The 18,408-nt window shown below is 52.4% G+C and overlaps 1 protein-coding gene across 9 annotated transcripts in view; it reads right to left on the reverse strand.

Moving 5' to 3' along the window:
- MTMR1 (myotubularin related protein 1) overlaps positions 1-18,408 on the reverse strand; it is a 69,730-nt gene that overhangs the window by 21,248 nt on the left and 30,074 nt on the right. For all 9 annotated transcript variants that reach the window (XM_055123482.1, XM_055123481.1, XM_055123486.1 and 6 more), the window contains 6 exons: positions 17,973-18,067; positions 17,165-17,272; positions 12,675-12,776; positions 12,183-12,266; positions 10,811-10,960; positions 9,424-9,612 (listed from right to left, as the gene is read on the reverse strand). In XM_055123482.1, the coding sequence (XP_054979457.1) occupies positions 9,424-9,612; positions 10,811-10,960; positions 12,183-12,266; positions 12,675-12,776; positions 17,165-17,272; positions 17,973-18,067 (728 nt within the window). The remainder of the gene's footprint in view (positions 1-9,423; positions 9,613-10,810; positions 10,961-12,182; positions 12,267-12,674; positions 12,777-17,164; positions 17,273-17,972; positions 18,068-18,408) is intronic.

The raw sequence follows: 18,408 nt of genomic DNA on the forward strand, positions 1-18,408 counted from the left end.
CCCTTCCCCAACCAGATTTTCCCCTAATCAGACTCTGTTAATTTGTAAGGTCAGACCTTGCTAGGACAGTGAACTTGTATTATAAGTTAATATTGCCTTTTTCTTCTCCTTATGTCTTTTGAATAGTTTACTTTAAAACAATGTCCTTTTTGTATGGACAAAGAAAGGCAATTGTTAATATGCTTTGGTAACATGGAATTTAATTGGCTTCAAATATTATTCACTCCCGGGCATCTGCTTTCTCGACTTAAGCCTCAGCTGACCTTATTTCCTAGCACCCCCAAAAACAGGGTCCCGATGAGTAATGGGAGGGACCCAGGACAAGCGGTGAGTTATGTGCTACCCTGGCATTGAGATGGGCCTGGCCAAAGCGCCTAATGCTTAACTATATGTTAAAAGCTTGGTCATGGACATGTCATATCATGATCCAAAAGCAACGGTGAGACTAGGACCCTGCTAGGGATAGGAAAGACTAATCTGGCTTGAGCACTGTAGTCTGAGATCGAGATGACCTCAGGAGAGCAATTCTATAAGCTTAATGCATCTCTTGCTATGTCCATACAAAATGATTAATATTATGAATACTTATATCTTAGTTGGACAAGGAGAGGAGAAACACACCCATGAGATTCTGCCCTGTCCTAGAAGGAGCATCCCCTGAGGGAAAGAACTTTACCCTATTGATTGTGACCACACCTATGTGTAAGCCCCAAGCCCTCATGCTCGGGGATTTAACTAGGCTGTGAGAATGGGCTGGGGGCCTGTCCTGGGCTGGTTCCAGTGCCAGATCTGGAGAAGCTAGATCCAGATCCAGATCCAGAGTGAGAAGGAGAATGAAGTAGCATGGGGGAGGAAGAAGCAGAGACAGAGACATGAGTGTATAGAGAGGAGATTGGAATAAACTGCAATTGAGACCAACCAGCCTGGCTCTGTTCCTTCCTTCGCCTGCCTCATCATCAACCTCCCCGGGGTGGGGGAAGCGGCTGGAGACTACCAAACGCAGGTGGCAGGAGACAGAGCGCCGCTGCCCAGTACCTGCTGTGTGGTGCTCCGCGTGGCCCCCTCTGCCCCTTTTTTCTTTTTGTGTGTTTACACACGCGTGCAAGGCAAATGTCCTACCCACTGTCCTATCGCTCCAGCCTCTGTCCTTCCTCCTCTTAGGACACTAACCTAAGAGCCCATGCTAGCTCAGCATGACCTCGACTTGATTCCATTTGCAAACATGCCATTTCCAAAAAGGCCACACTGACAGATGCCAGGATGGGGGGACGTTGATATTTTTCTATGGAGACACAATTCAACCCCTAACAATCTGGCCATTTTTCCCTGTTCTGTTTTTTTTTTTAACCATATCCAGATGTGCCCAGGGCTTACTCCTGGCTCTGCATTTAGGGACAGTGTCAGTTTCTCACACCATTAACAACTGCATCTTCCTCAAGCTGAATGAGAGCCAAAAGTTCTGTTAATGCCATCTATCTAGATGGAGAAAGCGGTGCTTCCATGAGAGTTCTGTATAATAAGAAATTGAAGCTCCTAGGTGATAAGATTTATGCGATTGAAGTGAAATAAAATGCAAAGGCAGGGGCCGGGGATTGGCTGAAGGGTGAGTACGCATGCTTTGCTTGCTTTGACACCTGGCACCCCATGACTGTCTGAACACAACCAGGAGCGACCCCCATGAACTGACTGGGCAACAGCCCCTGAGCTCAACAGATGTGGCCTTAAAGGCTCAAAGCAAAACCAACCAACCAACCAGCAAACACTAAATGAAAAACAGAAAGCAAGTGTAGGGCTGGGGGGGGTACAGAGTAGCATCTGGTTCAGGCACTGGATTCTGAAGCTCAGCATGGAAAATGATCCCTGAGCCCTGTGGAAGTGATCCCTGAGCACAGAGTCAGGAATAGGCCCTGCATAGTGTCATGTGTGGCCCTCGACCCTGTCAAAGAGTGCATATAATAAAGGGACAGAGATCCACCCTTGGTGACAAAACCTGGTGGCTAATTAGCTTTCAGTCTGGAAAGAACAACCCTTAACTCACACCCATGTTAAGGATTTAAGGAAACTGGCACCCCAAGACATTGCTGGCGGGAAGTTAGACACTGGAGTCTGTGGGGGAAAGTTTGGTGGTTCCTCACAAAGAGGAACAGAGTATTACCATGCAAGTCAGTGACCCACTCCCATAGAATTGTAAGAGGTATCCACCCATGCACCTACACACGAAGGAGCAGAGCATCCTGGCCACAAGGGGCAAGCAAGCCAAACAGCCATGGACCAATGTTGATCAATGTGGCCATGTAGAGAAATCACTGTGAGCTAAGATCGAGGCTCTGAATGAGGCTAAGAAGGAGGCTCTGCTGGGACCAGAGTGATAGTACAGGGGGGAGAGTGCTTGCCTTACACACCGCCAACCCGGGTTTTGATCCCCAGCATCCCATATGGTCCCCCGAGCACCGCCAGGAGTAATTCCTGAGTGTAGAGCCAGGAGTAACCCCTGAGCATCGCTGGGTGTGACCCCAAAAGCAAAATAAATAAATAAATAAGAATGAGGCTCTGCTGGCTCTGGAGATATTTCAGAGGTTAAGGAACAGGCTCTGGCTTGCTCCCCAAAACCACATGATCCCCAGAGCCCCGGGACCCCCACAGTGAACTGCCTACCCAGGTGGCCAGGAACCTTTTTCAGTGAGGTCCTGGTCGATGCTGCCAGGCGGGCGAAGCTTACCAACACTTGCTGAAAGAGGCCAGGGCAGACAGACACACGTTTAGGGCACGTCCAGATCAGGCCAAGCCATTCAAGGTCAAAGATGAGAGGCAACTCGGGTGGGAAGCGGGAGGAACAAGCAAGCCCAGGAACAGGAAGCCACAGAGCCTTCTGGAATGAGATGGTGGCAGCCGCAGCCACCCGGGAAGCCAGAAGGTAGTACCGTTTGGGAAGGTGGCTGCGTTCCAGGTTGCGTGATGACTGTCACCTCACTCAAAAGCAACCTTCTGTGAAATAAGGGGAAGTGTTCGGTCCCCTGTGGCTCTGAATGCTCAGCCAGAGCGAATGGCTGGGATATGTCGAGGAAGGAGGGGAGAGCAGCTCTCAATGCACCCGGCCAGTGACAGGGGGAGGGCCGTGGGAGGGAGGTCGTATGCATGGGTGCCGAGATGGGCACCGACGGTGCTTCCCAAGATGTGAGTAAGCAGGGGGCAGAGCACACATGGGCAGCGGTGACAGCTGAGGTGGAGAGCAGAAGGTACAACCCAGGGGTGCTCCCAGCACAGGGGAGTGGGGAAGCAGTCCCCGGTGGCCGCACTGGGCAGAAAGAGGTGGGCTGGACCTTCTGCAGGAGGCACAGGTCACAGTCACGGAGCATCAGGCTAAAGGAAGCACAAGGTAGCAGAGCGACACAACTGACTGCAGACACAGCTCAGGATGGGTGCGGTGGTAGCCGCGGCACAGGAAGCAGGTGGCACAAAGGGGCCAGTGACACCCGTGGGCCTGGGCTAGGTGACCCAAGAGAGGGTGGTATGTTATCGGGCGGGACTCGGTCTGGGGCGTAGTGAGCACCAAGAAGGAGGCATTCAGTGGAGAGCATGGGCTGCAGACACGTGGGTCTCGCTGTGACCTCCAGGGGGAAGCTGCACTGATTGGGACCCTTTAAGATGGGACCTGGGAGGGCTCAGTTGGCCTCGAAGGAATTAGGCCCCAAGTCTGATGCCCCATCACAGCCTTGGAAGTGAGTGACACTAGAGCTTGTACCCGCAGGCAGCCAGGGCACGAGGCTGGCCTCCACGGCGGGATAGGGGAAAAAGATGAGTAGAGGCGCCAAGTCTCAAGGAAGAAGTGAAGCTGATGCTGGGGACCCTGAACAGGAGGGTTTCACCTGCAAAGCAAGGGCAGCAGACCTTGGTGCCATGTCTGATGAAGGTGTGAGGGCAGCTGCCCCCGGAGCCAGGTGTGGGTGAACTATGCAGAACTGCTGCAGCAGCCGGGAATGGGATCCAGTTCCCAGGGCTGCATGCCTGGGACGCTGCTCCTCCGGGCTGGAAAACACCAAAGCTCGAGCCAGGAGGGGACCCCTGCCTGTCTGGACAGAGAACAACAGAGAGGACACTCTGACCGAGTGGGCTGGGAGAAGGCAGCAGGGGGGCAAGGCCGGCTGGACTGTTCTCTCTACAGAAGGCGGCTAAGCCGCTGCAGTCAGGAAACAGTCGCCTGAGAGGGGCGGAGACGGTGTCCGTGGCTGAAGGGAGGACCCTGATCCAGGGTGTTGAAGGGATGAGGGTGGCAGAGGATGCTGGCCCGCACAGGAGAGGCTCTGGGGAGGGGAGTCCCCTGGGCAGTGCTCCGCCACATCTGTTGGCCACACGTGCTGCGTCCCTGCCACTCCCTGAGAAGACAGGAGACACTTCCGCAGCCCACAAGGCCCTTCTGAAGGCCGGGCATGGGCGCACAGGGAGCGCAGTGCTCACCTGCTCTCCTCGGCTTCTCCTCCCAAGGCTCCTGGAGACGGAGAGGCAGCAGCGAGTGTGCATGCCGGAGGACAGCCCACATCTTGGGGAGCGGCCGGCTGCGGGCTCATGATGCCACCTCTGCCCCCAAGTCGCCACGGAGCCAATGGCCTCTCTCTGTGCCTCAGCCATCTCACCCATTACACCTTCAGAGGGGCACTGCGGGGGATCAAATGGCAACAGAATCCATTATGTAAAGCTCCCTCGCCTTGGCTACTCCAGGGAAAGCCCACAAAGATGCTGGCACTGCCACTGCCTCCCAGCGCGTCTGCCAGGTACACGGCACAGGGGCTGAGGATGGTCGCCCGGGGAGTTTGTAGGCGGGGGAGAGGCTCGGAGTACAGCCAGGCCTCCTGTTTATCAAGCACTCGAGCACCGATCAAGTGTGTGTGGCACTGAAAGACACTAGGAGAAGATGTCTAAGGGCAACTGGTTGCCTGGAAACGGATTACTAAAGATACAAACTAGACAACGCACAATCAGAAGATGGGGGTCATGAAAGTGGGTACCTGCCAGGGCTCCGAATCTGGATGCAGAGAACTGGCACCTGCACAGATGGAGAAAGAACGAGGCAAGGGGGTGCCAATGAGCCTCATTAGACCCCCAGCAGAGACAGCTTCAGAAAGTTCTGGGGGGAAAATAAACCTTGCTGGCCAGACCCTCAGGAGATAAACTGGTGGTGGACCACTGTTCTCCACTTGCCCCCCACCCTCGCCCAGGCCCCAAGAATAATCAGCTAGCCAAGGAGACAGGACCCTCTGCAGCTCTACAGCTGGGAGAGAACCCCGAGGAAGCCAAGCAAGCCGAGCAAGGCCATGCAAGAGGGGGCGCAGGGTCCGAGTTGCAGATCTGTGTCTGCAACCAGCCCAGGCAGCAGGAAGTGCTCCTGAGAAGCCGAGGGACGAAAGCCAGAAGGGACAGGCCAGGAGTTGCGTGCCCTCGGCCCCCAAGCCCCAGTGCCCTCCCTGGATCTCAGAAACCCTGCAAGGTTTGTCAGTGGAAGCACAAGGGCATTAGGCAATGGGCCGTGGGCAGGTGACTGGGGTTCGAGGTCTCAAGGCAGGGGGTTCCCACTGGGCTGCAGGCCCTTGGGAGACATGTGATGGCTGTCTACAAACCAAGAGGAGGTCCTCGTCAGTCAGGAGGCCTCGACCTTAGACGGCACAGCTTCCGGGGCCGTGGGAAAGCACGCGGCTGCTGTTCAGATGGCCCGTCTACGGTACTTTGCCAGAGTACTGGCTCAGACACCTCACCCTGAGGAATCCCCCCAACACCGTCCCTCTCTTTGGGGTACCCCCACTGGAAGACTCCCCCTTTCATAGCCGGCATTTTTGAGGCTTCGGCACGGAGTTCTGATCTCCAGTTCCACCAGGATTCCTCAGGTGGGAAGGAATGTCCCCACTCCCCAGGGTCACTCTGTGAAGACTTTCACTCGGGCCTCTGGGGTGGGGCTTGGCCTTTCCCATCTGATGCCACGCATGCTCAGCTCTGCTAAGCCCCCACTTCTGCAGCTGTGTGCTGTGCCCCCGTACTTAATGCAGAATCAACCGCGCATGGCCTAGGCCGGTTTCTGCCAGTCTGCCCGGGCGCCATTCCTCCGGGAACTTCAGGCACACAGCCGCTGCTGCAGTCCGACAGACGGCCAGCAGGGGGCAGGCACAGCACACTGCCACCGTCTGAACCTTCTCCCTGGGAAGAGACACAGCTTAGGGTCTGGGCTGAGAGAACCTGGGGAAGGGCCGGGACAGAGACCAAGCGTCTATGAAATGCCAGCACGCTGTTCCCAGCAGCTTATTAGGGGAGCTGGGCCCATGGCTGGACTCCAGGAGCTTAGAACGACACACACTGTCTGTCCCCAGCATTGGAGACCAGAGGTCCCGCCCAAGGTGCGGGCAGGCCCAGGTGCCTCTGAGCGCCAGGCCCTTGTCTGGGCTTCCAGTGAGGACCCACCACCTCGGCACTAGCGGGACTGTCGCGGCTCCATCCTCTCAGGCTCGGGTCTCTGCCTGGGCAGCCGCTGGGCTTCACAGCTCCCTATTCTGGTGTGGCCCACGTGAGCTACAAGCACCTGCAAAACCACTTCCAAAGGGCCCGACAGGCAGGAACTTGGGGGGACCCAGTTCAAGCCCACCACCGTGGCCAAGGTCCAACTGTACACAGTGTACCACACCATGTCAACAGAACAAATGAGGGGGAAGGTCCTCTCGGCTGCTGCAAGAAAGGTCTTTGCAAGCCTAATACCCCTTTCACGGCGGAAGGACTCAACAGTGTTGGAAGCCCTTCGCCTGATCAGGAAGCCAGAGGGAACGGGCCTGGCAGTGGGCAGCGACAGGGTGGCTTTCTCTCTAAGGGGGAACGGACTCACCAGATCTATTTACCACAAGGCCCGAGAAGCTCTTGGCAGGGAAGCGGGAAGGAAAACGACACGGCAACAGGTTGGAGGGTGAAGAGTGAAATTTCTCTCTCCTTTCAGAGGTTGTATTATATTCACAAAAGGTAAAAGTGCCATGGGCAGCTAGCCATCCCTGGCTGTTTCTCACACACAGACCCTGTCGTGGTTGAAGTCCCTCGAGGCCTGCAGCTTGGGGACCGGGCTGTGTCCTAAGCACAGGAACGGCTGCCTGCCTGGCCTCCCGGGACACGCTGCACTACTTGGGGTGGATGGCGGGGCAGGTATGGGAGCCAGGGGAGCAAGAGAGACCCCACAGCAAGCCCAAACAATGCCCCCCAGAAAAGGCTGTCACTGTCACTGTCATTCCGTTGCTCATCGATTTTCTTGAGTGGGCACCAGGAACGTCTCCATTGTAAGACTTGTTTGTTACTGTTTTTGGCATGTTGAATACACCACGAGTATAGGCTCTGCTGTGCGGGCGAGATACTCTTGGGAGCTTGCCAGGCTCTCCGAGAGGTGCGGAGGAATCGAACCCGGGTCGGCCGCGTGCAAGGCGAACGCCCTGCCGCTGTGTCCATATGCAGCAAAGGCAGTCACATCAAATTGCCAACACCTGTGAATGTGACTCTTCCTGCTAAAAGGGTCTCTGCAGCTCTGGTTCCGTTGGACTAGCTGGGGGGGGAGGGTGGGGCACTAGTGCCATCACAGTGAGACACAAAGAAGGCTGAGTCGAGGTGGAGGCGGTGGCAGGGCTGCGATGGCCACAGTGGCTGAGGCAAGCAGCAGGTCTTGCTGGGATTCTAGGTCCTAGACCATCTATTGTACTAGCACAGCAGCGTCGGTGCCTGGACCAGAAACTCAGACACTGCCCGCCAGCCCTCGTCCTGCTGACTCCCATTCCCCCAACCTCCCCAGCATGCCAAGCCAGGCACCTGCTGAGGCAACTGTCCGCTGTGGTCACACAGCCTTCCGGAGGGGACATCAGCACTCTCACCATCTTACAGAGTACAAGAGGCAAGGGAGAACGCTGAGACTTGCTCAGTCCTTCCAGAGCAGAGAGGCCGTTGGACGAGGCCTGGGGAAGTGACCGTAGTGTGCTTCTGGGGTGCTGGAACACCCTGTTAATGCAGTGCGGTAAACCAAGTGCCAAAAAGGGAAACCAAAAAAAAAGAAGAAGAAAAAAGAAAGGCTCTGTCAGGCTGGAAGGGAAAGTGGGGACCCTGGCGGAGGGAAGCAACACTGGTGGAGGGGCTGGTGTTGGAACACTGTATGCCTGAAATGCGATCACGGATCACTCTGTAACTCTCTAATTCACGGTGGTGCAACGAAAGAAATTTTGAAATATAAATGACTTTAATCGATTTAACTTACACTCGTTTGAATGCTTTGTTAAGAATAAATACATAAGCCTTGATTTTTCTAAAAAAAAAGAAAAGTCATGAGAGCTGAAGCCACAACAGGGGAGGTGGTGAAGGAGCAGAGCCGGCCCAGCCTGAGTGCGAGAGGCACCGCCACTCGGGGAGGAACAGCTGGGAGCGGGTGAGATGCCCTGAAAAGTGACAGAGAGTTGGGGCCGGAGTGACAGCACAGTGAGGAGGGCATTTGCCTTGCACGCGGCTGACCCGGGTTCGATCCCCGCTATCCCATAGGTTCCCCTGAGCATCACCAGGAGTGATTCCTGAGCACAGAGGCACGAGTAAGCCTTGCGCGTCTCTGGGTGTGACCAAAGAAAAAGTAAAAAAAGAAAAGCAAGAGAGCCAAGTGGCTTCCGCTGAAGTTAGCAGGGAGGTCAGCAGGGAGTAGTGAGCTAGGCCAGGCCTCACATCTGCTGCAGGGAACAGGAGCATTGGCACTGGGAGGGAGGGAGGGAGGGAGGGAGGGAAAGGGCAGCCCAACGCCCCCAGGGCAGGTCCCTTCTGGCTCTCCCTGGTGCCTGCTCCAAGTGGGGGCCCTCTGCTAGCTCCTCCAGCACCCGGGGGACACCTTTGCTCTGCCATTTCCCCCACAGGGGCTCCTTGCCTGTCATTTACACAGAGCCATGAGGTGCGGCTGCCCACAGGAGGCCAAAGGCCGGCATGTGAATAGGCCCGTCAAGGGCACTCGTGAGGAAGCGAGATGATGCAGCCCTTCCCGTGGGGACAGCGGTGCCAGTGGTCGCAAGGCCGCCCTAACCTGACTCCCTCTCTGGGGATCAAACGGGAGCCAGATGTCATTACTGACCAGAGCTTGGCCTTCTGGACTCCTGTCAGAAAGGGGGCGCCGTTCTAACAAACCTGAGGCAATGGAGTAAGTAATCAGGCCGTGGGCGTCTTTCACAGGCTCTTCCTGGGTCTTGCAACGCTCCATTCAATACTTACTTTGTTCTCTAGGCGACGAGGCCCTCTCAGAGTCTTTGCTTTGACAAGACTGTGAAGCAGCCACAAGAGGGCAGGACTCCAGCCCGCACGGACTGAGCGCCGGGCAGAGGCGCTCCTGGGGCCCTCCAACTACACAGCCATTGACAGATCCCCCGCTGCCGCAGTGGGTGGGGAATGTACCTTGTTAGTATCAGCGACACTGTTCTGCCGGGCATCAAAGATGACTAGTTTGTGGGACTGTGCGTTAGCATCCATTATGGTTTGCAAGTATTTTTCATCTTCTTTGCAGCGTTTATCGTTGGGACCCACAAGTGGCTGGCTGCAACGGGTAATCGTTGCCTGACTTTCTGGATGAATCCAGGACAGCACCTAGCATTTATAAGCGACCCACATTAGTTCAGGTCCTGATAGGATGTGCACTCCAATGAGCAGCTTGTGAAAACAAGCTCTCTGCCCCGGCACACTTTTGCATGCATTCTTCCAAGGGAAGAGGGTCAGGCCCATCCCAACATGAGAACAGCCAGGAGATGACACGTTCACAAGCCTGACTAGATGCGCTCTAAGCCCCTGCACCTCCCCAATACGCCTACAACTCCAAGAAAATTGGAAGTGAAGTCCAGCTGTTGCTGGTATTGAGTCCCGTGCCTCGTTGATGGATGTGTTTGATTTTTGTCTCCCAATTTAAAATATCTCTGTGTCTAAAAGTGACAGAAGAGCACCAGGAGGCCCAAGTGCATGCACGGTTCCTAAATCAAGTCTGAGTCTATGCTCTCAAATACTCCTCTTCTCAAATACTCCTCTTTTTCTTCCTGGGACCAGGAGATCTAGGATTAAACCAGACTGTGAATTCTGGGTGCAGAGATGCTCATAGTTGCCAAGACTCTGGTCACAGTATCACAGGTGGATGCATTTGTCCAAACGCAAACTGTACGTGTGAAATATACACAGGAGTTTTCTACCAGTTAAATCTCAATAAAGCTGTTAAAAGCTTCACCCATGGGCCGGAGAAGTAGTACAGGGAGTAAAGCACTTGCCCTGCAACCCATCCACCCCAGTTCAAATCCCAGACATCACACATGGTTCCCCAGGGCCTACTAGGAGTCACTCCTGAGTCCAGAGCCAGGAACAGCCCTGAGAATAGCAGGATATGGCGCCGAAATGAACAAAACTCTTTAGCCATGTTGGCTGTCAATCTTATTTTGATAAAGGTGTGGCTCCACTCAGTACCTAACAAGATATGCATTTCTACTGGGCCTGCCTGGCGAGCCAAGCACGGTCATCTGCTAAGGCCAAGGCAATGCCATGCTCTCTCCCCCTCACCCTTCTCTGCTACCTTCTACTCCAGGCCCTTGCACTTGGGAGGGTGAGGAGAATGGTACAGGGGGGTCAGGACACACAGAACATTTATATAATGAGGCAGTTCTTGAGAATCAAAGCTCTGTGCAGGGTTTTAGGCTCATTTTTCTCTTTTCCATTTAAGTCCCTAGAGTGTTTTCTGTCTCGCTTCTTTCCATTTAAGAGCTGATCAGTGCAAGCGCGTAACTAAACAGCAGTGTTTGATGCTTACAGGGACTCTGCCTTTTGCCCGAAAGGCTGCCACTTTTGCAAGGTCATCATCTATCACACTGGTTGGCACAACAATGATGGCTGGGTAGGTGTCACATAGCTCATAGTTGCTGTTTACTTTGGATATTTTCCAACTCTCATTTGGCAAACCCTGTTGATGAGAAAAGAAGGAAAGAAACGCATTTTTACACTTTCCAAATGTTCAATCACAAACCACACAAAATTCTTATCTTCCAGGCTGGTGTGACAGCACAGCATGTAGGGCGTTTGTCTTTCATAAGGCTGACCCAGGTTCAATTCCCAGCATCCCATATGGTCCCCTGAGCACCGCCAGGAGTAATTCCTGAGTGCAGGAGTCAGGAGTAACCCCTGTGCATTGCCGGGTGTGACCCAAAAAGCAAAAAAAAAATTCTTATGTTCCAATAAACTCCATTTAGGATTATACGATTTACCTTCTTAAAAGGTTCACCTTTTTTACATATTATATTTAGATATTTGTCTAATATAATCTATTTCTTACCCATTTTTTAAAAACTGAGGAAGCACAAAACTTCTCAAACATACTTCACTGTATCACTGTATCACTGTCATCCCGTTGCTCATCTATTTGCTCGAGCGGGTACCAGTAATGTCTCCATTGTGAGACCGGTTGTTACTGTTGTTGGCATATCAAATATGCCACAGGTAGCTTGCCAGGCTCTGCCGTACAGGCGAGATACTCTCGGTAGCTTGCTGGGCTCTCCGAGAGGGGCAGAGGAATCGAACCCGGGTCAGCCATGTGCAAGGCGAACGCCCTACCTGCTGCGCTATCACTCCAGCCCCAAACATACTTAACAATAAAAATTAAATACCAGAACCCTATTCTATAAATTTATGTCATTTTGTAAATAAAAGATAAGCATGGTGGCATTCTTGAAAACACCCACTAACAATCCTTTGGCGAAAGAAATTTCTGACAAACGTTGAAATAAGTAATCTCTACCCCCACAGCACCATGAGGTGGTGACAAATCGAAAATAATGACGCTATTGGACTACCTCAAAACACTCAGCAAAGAGCTCCGAGGTGGGGGTGGGGCAACTGAGTCATGCACCACATTGGAAATCTTATTGCAGCCATTGGTTTGGGTCCTCGCCCATCAACTCGCCACCAGAAAATTTAATGAGAACCAGCTGCTCATTTCCCTTTTATTCCCGCTCCTCACGGTGAAGCATAGTCATGGGCGTTCTGGAGCTAAGGAATGTTCGGGTTGGGAGCACCATCCTCTGTGCCACTGCATTGCAAGCATTTCTTCTCCAGTACATTTTCAACCTTTTCGGAAGGAAAAAGATGCCATGTCTTGGAAGCTCAGCTTGACAAACAACATACTTTACCTGTCTCTTGTATTCGGCTACTGGATCATAAACTTTCCATCCATTCGTTGGGAATTTTTCTTTATAGTTGAATGCAAATAGCGTCTGGATACAAGAAACACAAAGGCCTCCTGTTACTAGTTCTTTCCTGTATCACGTGCCCAATACTAAAGCACATCATTCAGTGGGATGCTGGTGGATTTCAATTCCTATTTCAACCTGTAAACACTGAAGCAATGAAGTGGCAGCTTTGCCTAATTAATCATTATGCACAGATTGACAAATATTCTAATATTAGTTACCCACAGAAAGGAAGAAAAGGAGGAAGAAAACCTCTGAAACGAGAACAATTCAACAGGAGGAGTGAGAGGAGCACTCACGTGCCTTGTGACGGGGAAGACTGGATTAGACCAGAAACTAAAAAGACCGTGAAAGATTTGGACCCCCACCAAAGCATGCAAAAATGTTGGGGTTATTTTGGGGTTTGTTTGGAGTTATTTTTGGGATACTTACCTGCCCGTTGGAAAGAGGGAAGGCGTGTTTGTTGAGGTTTTCAAATATCCCCAATTTGCTCTGTTCTTCCTGTTTATAAGCAAGCCGTAGGTTCCTCATATCCTATTAAGTAATTAGCAAAATCCATCTCGTCAATGTGCATCATGTACTCACACACCAGATACTATGCTATACAGTCACTGTCACTGTCATCCCATTGCTCATCGATTTGTTTGAGCGGGCACCAGTAACGTCTCTCATTGAGAGACTTATTGTTACTGTTTTTGGCATATCCAATATGCACGGGTAGCTTGCCAGGCTCTGCCGCGCAGGCTCAATACTCTCAGTAGCTTGCCGGGCTCTCCGAGAGGGGCGGAGGAACTGAACTCGTGTTGGCCGCGTGAAAGGCCCAACTGCTCCTTCCTTTCATTTCTCCTGCTGCCTTGTGCCAGCCAACCCACGGTGATTAACTACACCTCCCACCAGGCTTAACTTGAGGAAATTGGAACCGATCGGGGATGTTCAAGGAAACCTCATCCACTGACGCCCAGGTTGGGGCATTCAAACTGGGCCAGGGGTTCCTCGTGAGTTTGAAGCTGCCCCCACCTTGACGACATGATAGCATTTGTAGCACACCTAAAACAGAATGAAGGTTTCTCCTATTCTCATGGCCACGAGCCAACATCACACGGTGACCTCAACAACTTCCTGCCACAAATGACACTGCTGCTTCTCAAGCTCACAGGTGCGGACAGTGCCACCAGCCCAGCACCCCCAGGACGGTATGAGAGAAAAGCAGCTATGGTGGTAAGGCCAGTTCTGGGGGTGCACTTCTCTCTCGGGGCTGCTTTGACTCATGCCCCCCTTGACTGTTTTTGTGACCATGCCCAGCAGAGCTTAGACCAGTGGTGCAGGGATGAGATAAACTGCTTGTGCGTGGCAGTGCCCAGGGACTAGCAGGGCCACACTGGCTGTGGGGGATCAAACTCAACGCAATGTGCGTGCAAGGCATCTGATAGTTACCGCTCCGACATCTTGCTGGGCTCCTTTGCATTTGGGTCTGCAGAATTGGGCCTCAAACCCAGGCTGCCTGCATGCAAGACGGGCACTTGACCACTGAGCCACACCCACCACCTCTGGAGTCCTACAGAAATCTGTGCCATTAGCCACACACACACGCAAATCTCCCTCGAGGGCTAGAAAGGAAATTACAGGAGCCAGCACGCAGACAGCATGTGGCTAGCCCCAGTGTGATCTCTGCACCACACCTTCCCGAGCGCTACCCAGAGCAGCCCCCGAGGCCCTTGGGCATCATTAGCCCGGGCACTGCAGAGCCTTCCTGCCCTCACACTCAACGTCCAGCCCAGAGAAAGGAGGAACACCGCGAGGGGTCCCAGTCTCCATGACCGAAAACCACCCCGTGAAAAAAAAATAATCTCATTCTTAAGGCGAGTGATGCAGCCAGAGAGCAAATGTCTTGTGTAGGTGACACCCTGGGTTCCATCCCTGGGAATGTGTGGGCTCAAGTGCTGCCAGGTATACCCTCCCCAGCAAAAAAAAAAAAAAACAGAAAGAACCGTAAACCAATTAAAGCAAGAGCAACCCAGAAATGAGGAAATTATTGTGAGGTTATAATTATTACAGAGAAAGAAAGGAGGCAATTACATAAATTAAATGGCCTTCAATAGGGGCTGACTAAATAAACAGCCTCGCAACTACTCTGACCGAACTATTACAAAGACACAGCAGCTCTGCATGGACTGACAGATGACAGGGGTCCTGTGAGGCCACTCTGCAGAGAGAAAGGCCAGACCGTCTACACACTCCTGCTTGTGTTTCCCAGTTTTACCTACGTGCGAGTGTACGGTGAGTCTGTGGCAACCCAAACAGGGTGCCAGGCGTGAGGTGGAGGGACAGTCCCTTTTCATACGCACTCCCTTTGTGTCTCTGGAGATGGGGGTCCCCTGCTTAGATAAACAAGCCCCACACCTTGCCTGCTCTGTGTCTGCTGTGAGGGCCTGAGACATAACCTGGTCACTTTGGGCTGCAAAATATTTGTAAGCGGCTGTCAGAGAATGCTCGTCCCTGCTGGAAAAAGCTCTTAGGCAAACAGCCGCAGAGCCGAGTGCCAGCGCGCCGGCCTCCCAGCGATATAGAATACCCACCCTTGTGCCCTTCGGCGGCTGGTGGAGCTGATCTGCTCCTCAAGGAGGTACAAGTCAAGGAGGGAGCATGCGCAGAGCTGCGTGAGTACAGAGGTGACAGAGCAACAAGAGAGGATGAGAGGGCAGTGTGGGGGCAGGGCTGGAGCTGCAGGGGGAGGGCCCTGCTCAGCCTGTGCCCATAGGCCTGGAGGACTTTCCCCCCTTACCCGCACACAGCAGGACTCTGCACAGCTCAGCAGGCTCATGGCACGGGCCCGTACTGCATTGCCTGTCATGCCCCCCCCGCCCCCGTGCTAAGTTCTGATACCGCTTCGACTGTTATCTGGGGAATAGCCTCATTTTACCAAGGGAGAGCAGCACACAGAGCACTTCTTGTCCCTGAAAAATGATGCGCCTGCCATCGAGGCCACGCGGGGGAGCTGACATGGTCAAAGGCAGCAGAAGAGTGGGAATGTGAGGCCTGAACTTGGAAGTCTCAGCAGGACTAGAAGTGGGGGTGCCGTTACACTGTCCGGGAGCGGAAGCCGGAGGAAAAGCCACCCCAGCTGCAGCGCTTCCTCAAGGACTCGTTATCCCGCTCATTTCAACCTCATCCGCTGCGGGCCGGGCACGGAACTGAAACTGAGCACAGTGAAGGCTAAGGAGAGGCACAGTGAGGCACCCTGCCTTGCACGCGGCTGACCTGAGTCCCACACACGAGCCCCAGCACCACATCTGCTTCCCTGAATACCACCAGATGGGATTCCCTGAGCACCACCAGTGGCGGCCCCCAAAACAAAGCACAGCGAAACAACACAGGGAAAAAAATCACAGCTCATGTGAAAAATTCCAATCTGGCCAAGGACCGTAATCACATTTTTAATCACAGAAGCTATGAATATTGCGGTCCCTTGATGACATCCGGGGCCATGCACTGTTCTGAAAAATCCTGCTTTCGGCCTGATTTTTCATCTCTGTGTGTAGCAATCCCAGCACCAGGTGACTGAGAGGACCACCACGCAGTCCGCACTCGGGAGCGCCGCTTCAGCAGCAGGTTCTTTCGACGTCAGTGGCCTCCAGAGTGGGGTGCAGTCACTGACACGCGGAAAACTGTAATCTCCGGGCGGCCAGGGAAAGCCCCAGTGGCTTTCCCTCTGGTCGCCTGCGTTCAGTCAGCTCGGGCCACTCCCCTACCCGGCGGCCCAGGCCATGGGCAGAAAAAGGAGACAATGGCCAGGATGGTTGATGATCAGTTGCCGTTTATTCCACTCTCCCCACGCGCCTGTTCCAGTCTCACTCAGCCCCCCATTCTAGTCTCATACTGCCCTACATTCCCGCCTCCTGCTGTCTCTCCCACTAATCTCTCCACACCCCATCTCACAGTCATATCTCTCGTCTCTCCACGCGCCTGCTCCTGCATTCTTCCCCTATACTCTTCTCCCTCTGTCCCCCTTTCAAGTCTCTCTGTGCTCCATCCTGCTGCCCTGGTCTCTCTCCCATCTTTCCCCAACTCCTGGCATTGGGGGTAGTCACCCTGCCCCATCGTCCAGTACCACAATCAACATATGAAAGCCCTTATTCCGCTCGAGGGCAAAATACCATTTAGGGGTGTTTCTTCTCTCCTTAGTCCAATAACTTAATTACCATCTTAATTCTACTTCTTAACATTATTTTGTATGGATACAGTAAGAGATACATTGAGCTTGTAGGGTGGCTCTCCTGGGGACATCTTACTATTGATCTCAGACTACAGTGCTCAGGCCAGATTAATCATTCCTAACCCTAGCAGGGTCCGAATCTAGTTATTATTTTTTGGATCATGACAGAATTTGTCCGTGATCATGCTCTTCACTTATAGTTAAGTATTAGGGTGCTTTGGCCCGGCCCATTTCGATGCCAGGGTAGCTCATCGCTTGCCCTGAGTCCATCCAGTCCCTCGTCATTGGGACCCTGCTTTTGGGGTGCTAGGAAGTAAGGGCAACTGCGGCTTAAGTTGAGAGAACTGATGCCCAGAAGTGAGTATCATTCAGAGTCAATTAACAGCCAAGTTACAAATGCATAGAATTAATTGTCTTCCTGTGTCCATACAAAAAGAACATTGCTCTGAATTAACTATGCTAAGGACTTAAGAAGAAAAGTAATATTTAAAAGTTAACAGAGCACAAAGAAAGAGGTTACAAATAAACACCGAGGAATGGGAGCACTGTGATGGTAGTAACCCAATAAACCTAAGCTCCCGGTGGCAAGGCGGAAAGGACAAACCCATGATATCCTACAGGAAACAGCTCCTGGTGGCACACAGCCCCCTCTCTTGTGTCAGGAAAGACCGGGCACACCCTGCGGTTTGCCCTCGACTTCACACCTTACCTTGCACACAATCTCAATGCCACAAGAGTTGTCTCCTTGGCTCTGGGCACCAATTTTCTCGACTCTACTGATCACTCCAAGGGGAACATCCAGGATGAAATGTGGATCCTGGTGAGAATGAAGAATAGTGGTTAAAGTGTGTCAAGGAGAATGTGCATTGTTTGTTTTTTTTTCTGGGGGGTCATACCCAGTGGTGCTTGAGGCTTACTGCTGGCTCTTCGCTCAGGGATCACTCCTGACAGTGCTCAGAACACGTGTGGGGAGCCAGGAACAAAGCAGTGTCAGCCGCATGCAGGGCATATGTGCTGACTGCTGTACTATCACTCCAGATCCCAGAACTTGTGTACTTTAAGATGGCTGAGTATGAACAGTTCTGTCCTCACTAAGGAAACAAGGCCATGATGGAAAACAAACTTTACAGAGTCAATGCCCATAACACCACCATAAGACTTCCCTCTGGGTTTCAGCACTATTTAAGCTGCCTTCTTTACAAGAGACCAAGGACTTTCTGTTTGTTTGCTTGCTTGGTTTTGGTTTTGGGCCATACTCAATGGCTTACTCCTGGCTCTGTGCTCAGGGATTCCACTAAACAGGCTTGGAGACCATAAGGGGTACTGGGGACCAAACCTGGGTCAGATGCATGCAAGGCAACTGCCTCACCTGCTGAATTATCTCTCTGATCCCAAGACCAGCTATGTTTGCAAATGTGTCAAACCCAGCTTCTAGTGATTTCACAGCAATGTGATTGCGAGTGACCTCTACTTTGCTCGGAAGAGTTTTGAAAGATAGGGCAGGCTTAGACACTCACCCTCTCCACATTTTTGAAGTACATCTTGAAGTCAGTCACAGTCAGGGTCCCGCTCACAGCTCCCATGAATGGGCAGATGTACATGACATCTTTCACTGGAAGAAAAAGTCTCAAGTAGCAGCTATTGCTATGATCTTGCACATCATTAAACCTTAGCACGAGATTGCAAAGATTTCCATTTGTAATTCTGGTTTTCTAAGAATGTTACGTTGGTTATTATTTGAAATAAAGGCATAAATGAATAAGGACAGAAGGACATAATTAAATTTCACTTTAAAACAAAAATTTTGATTTGCTACTTAATGAGGTTTTCAGTTGGGGGGTCTCTTGGTAGGTGTTTTTTTTCCAGTAGGCTAACATTCTTCCTGAGTAATAAACTAATGATACCCCAAAACACATTCCTTAAACTCCCCAAACCCTAGGCTACAGTTTTGTA

Source organism: Sorex araneus, chromosome X, assembly GCF_027595985.1.
Source record: "Sorex araneus isolate mSorAra2 chromosome X, mSorAra2.pri, whole genome shotgun sequence".
Classification (NCBI taxonomy): Eukaryota; Metazoa; Chordata; class Mammalia; order Eulipotyphla; family Soricidae; genus Sorex; species Sorex araneus.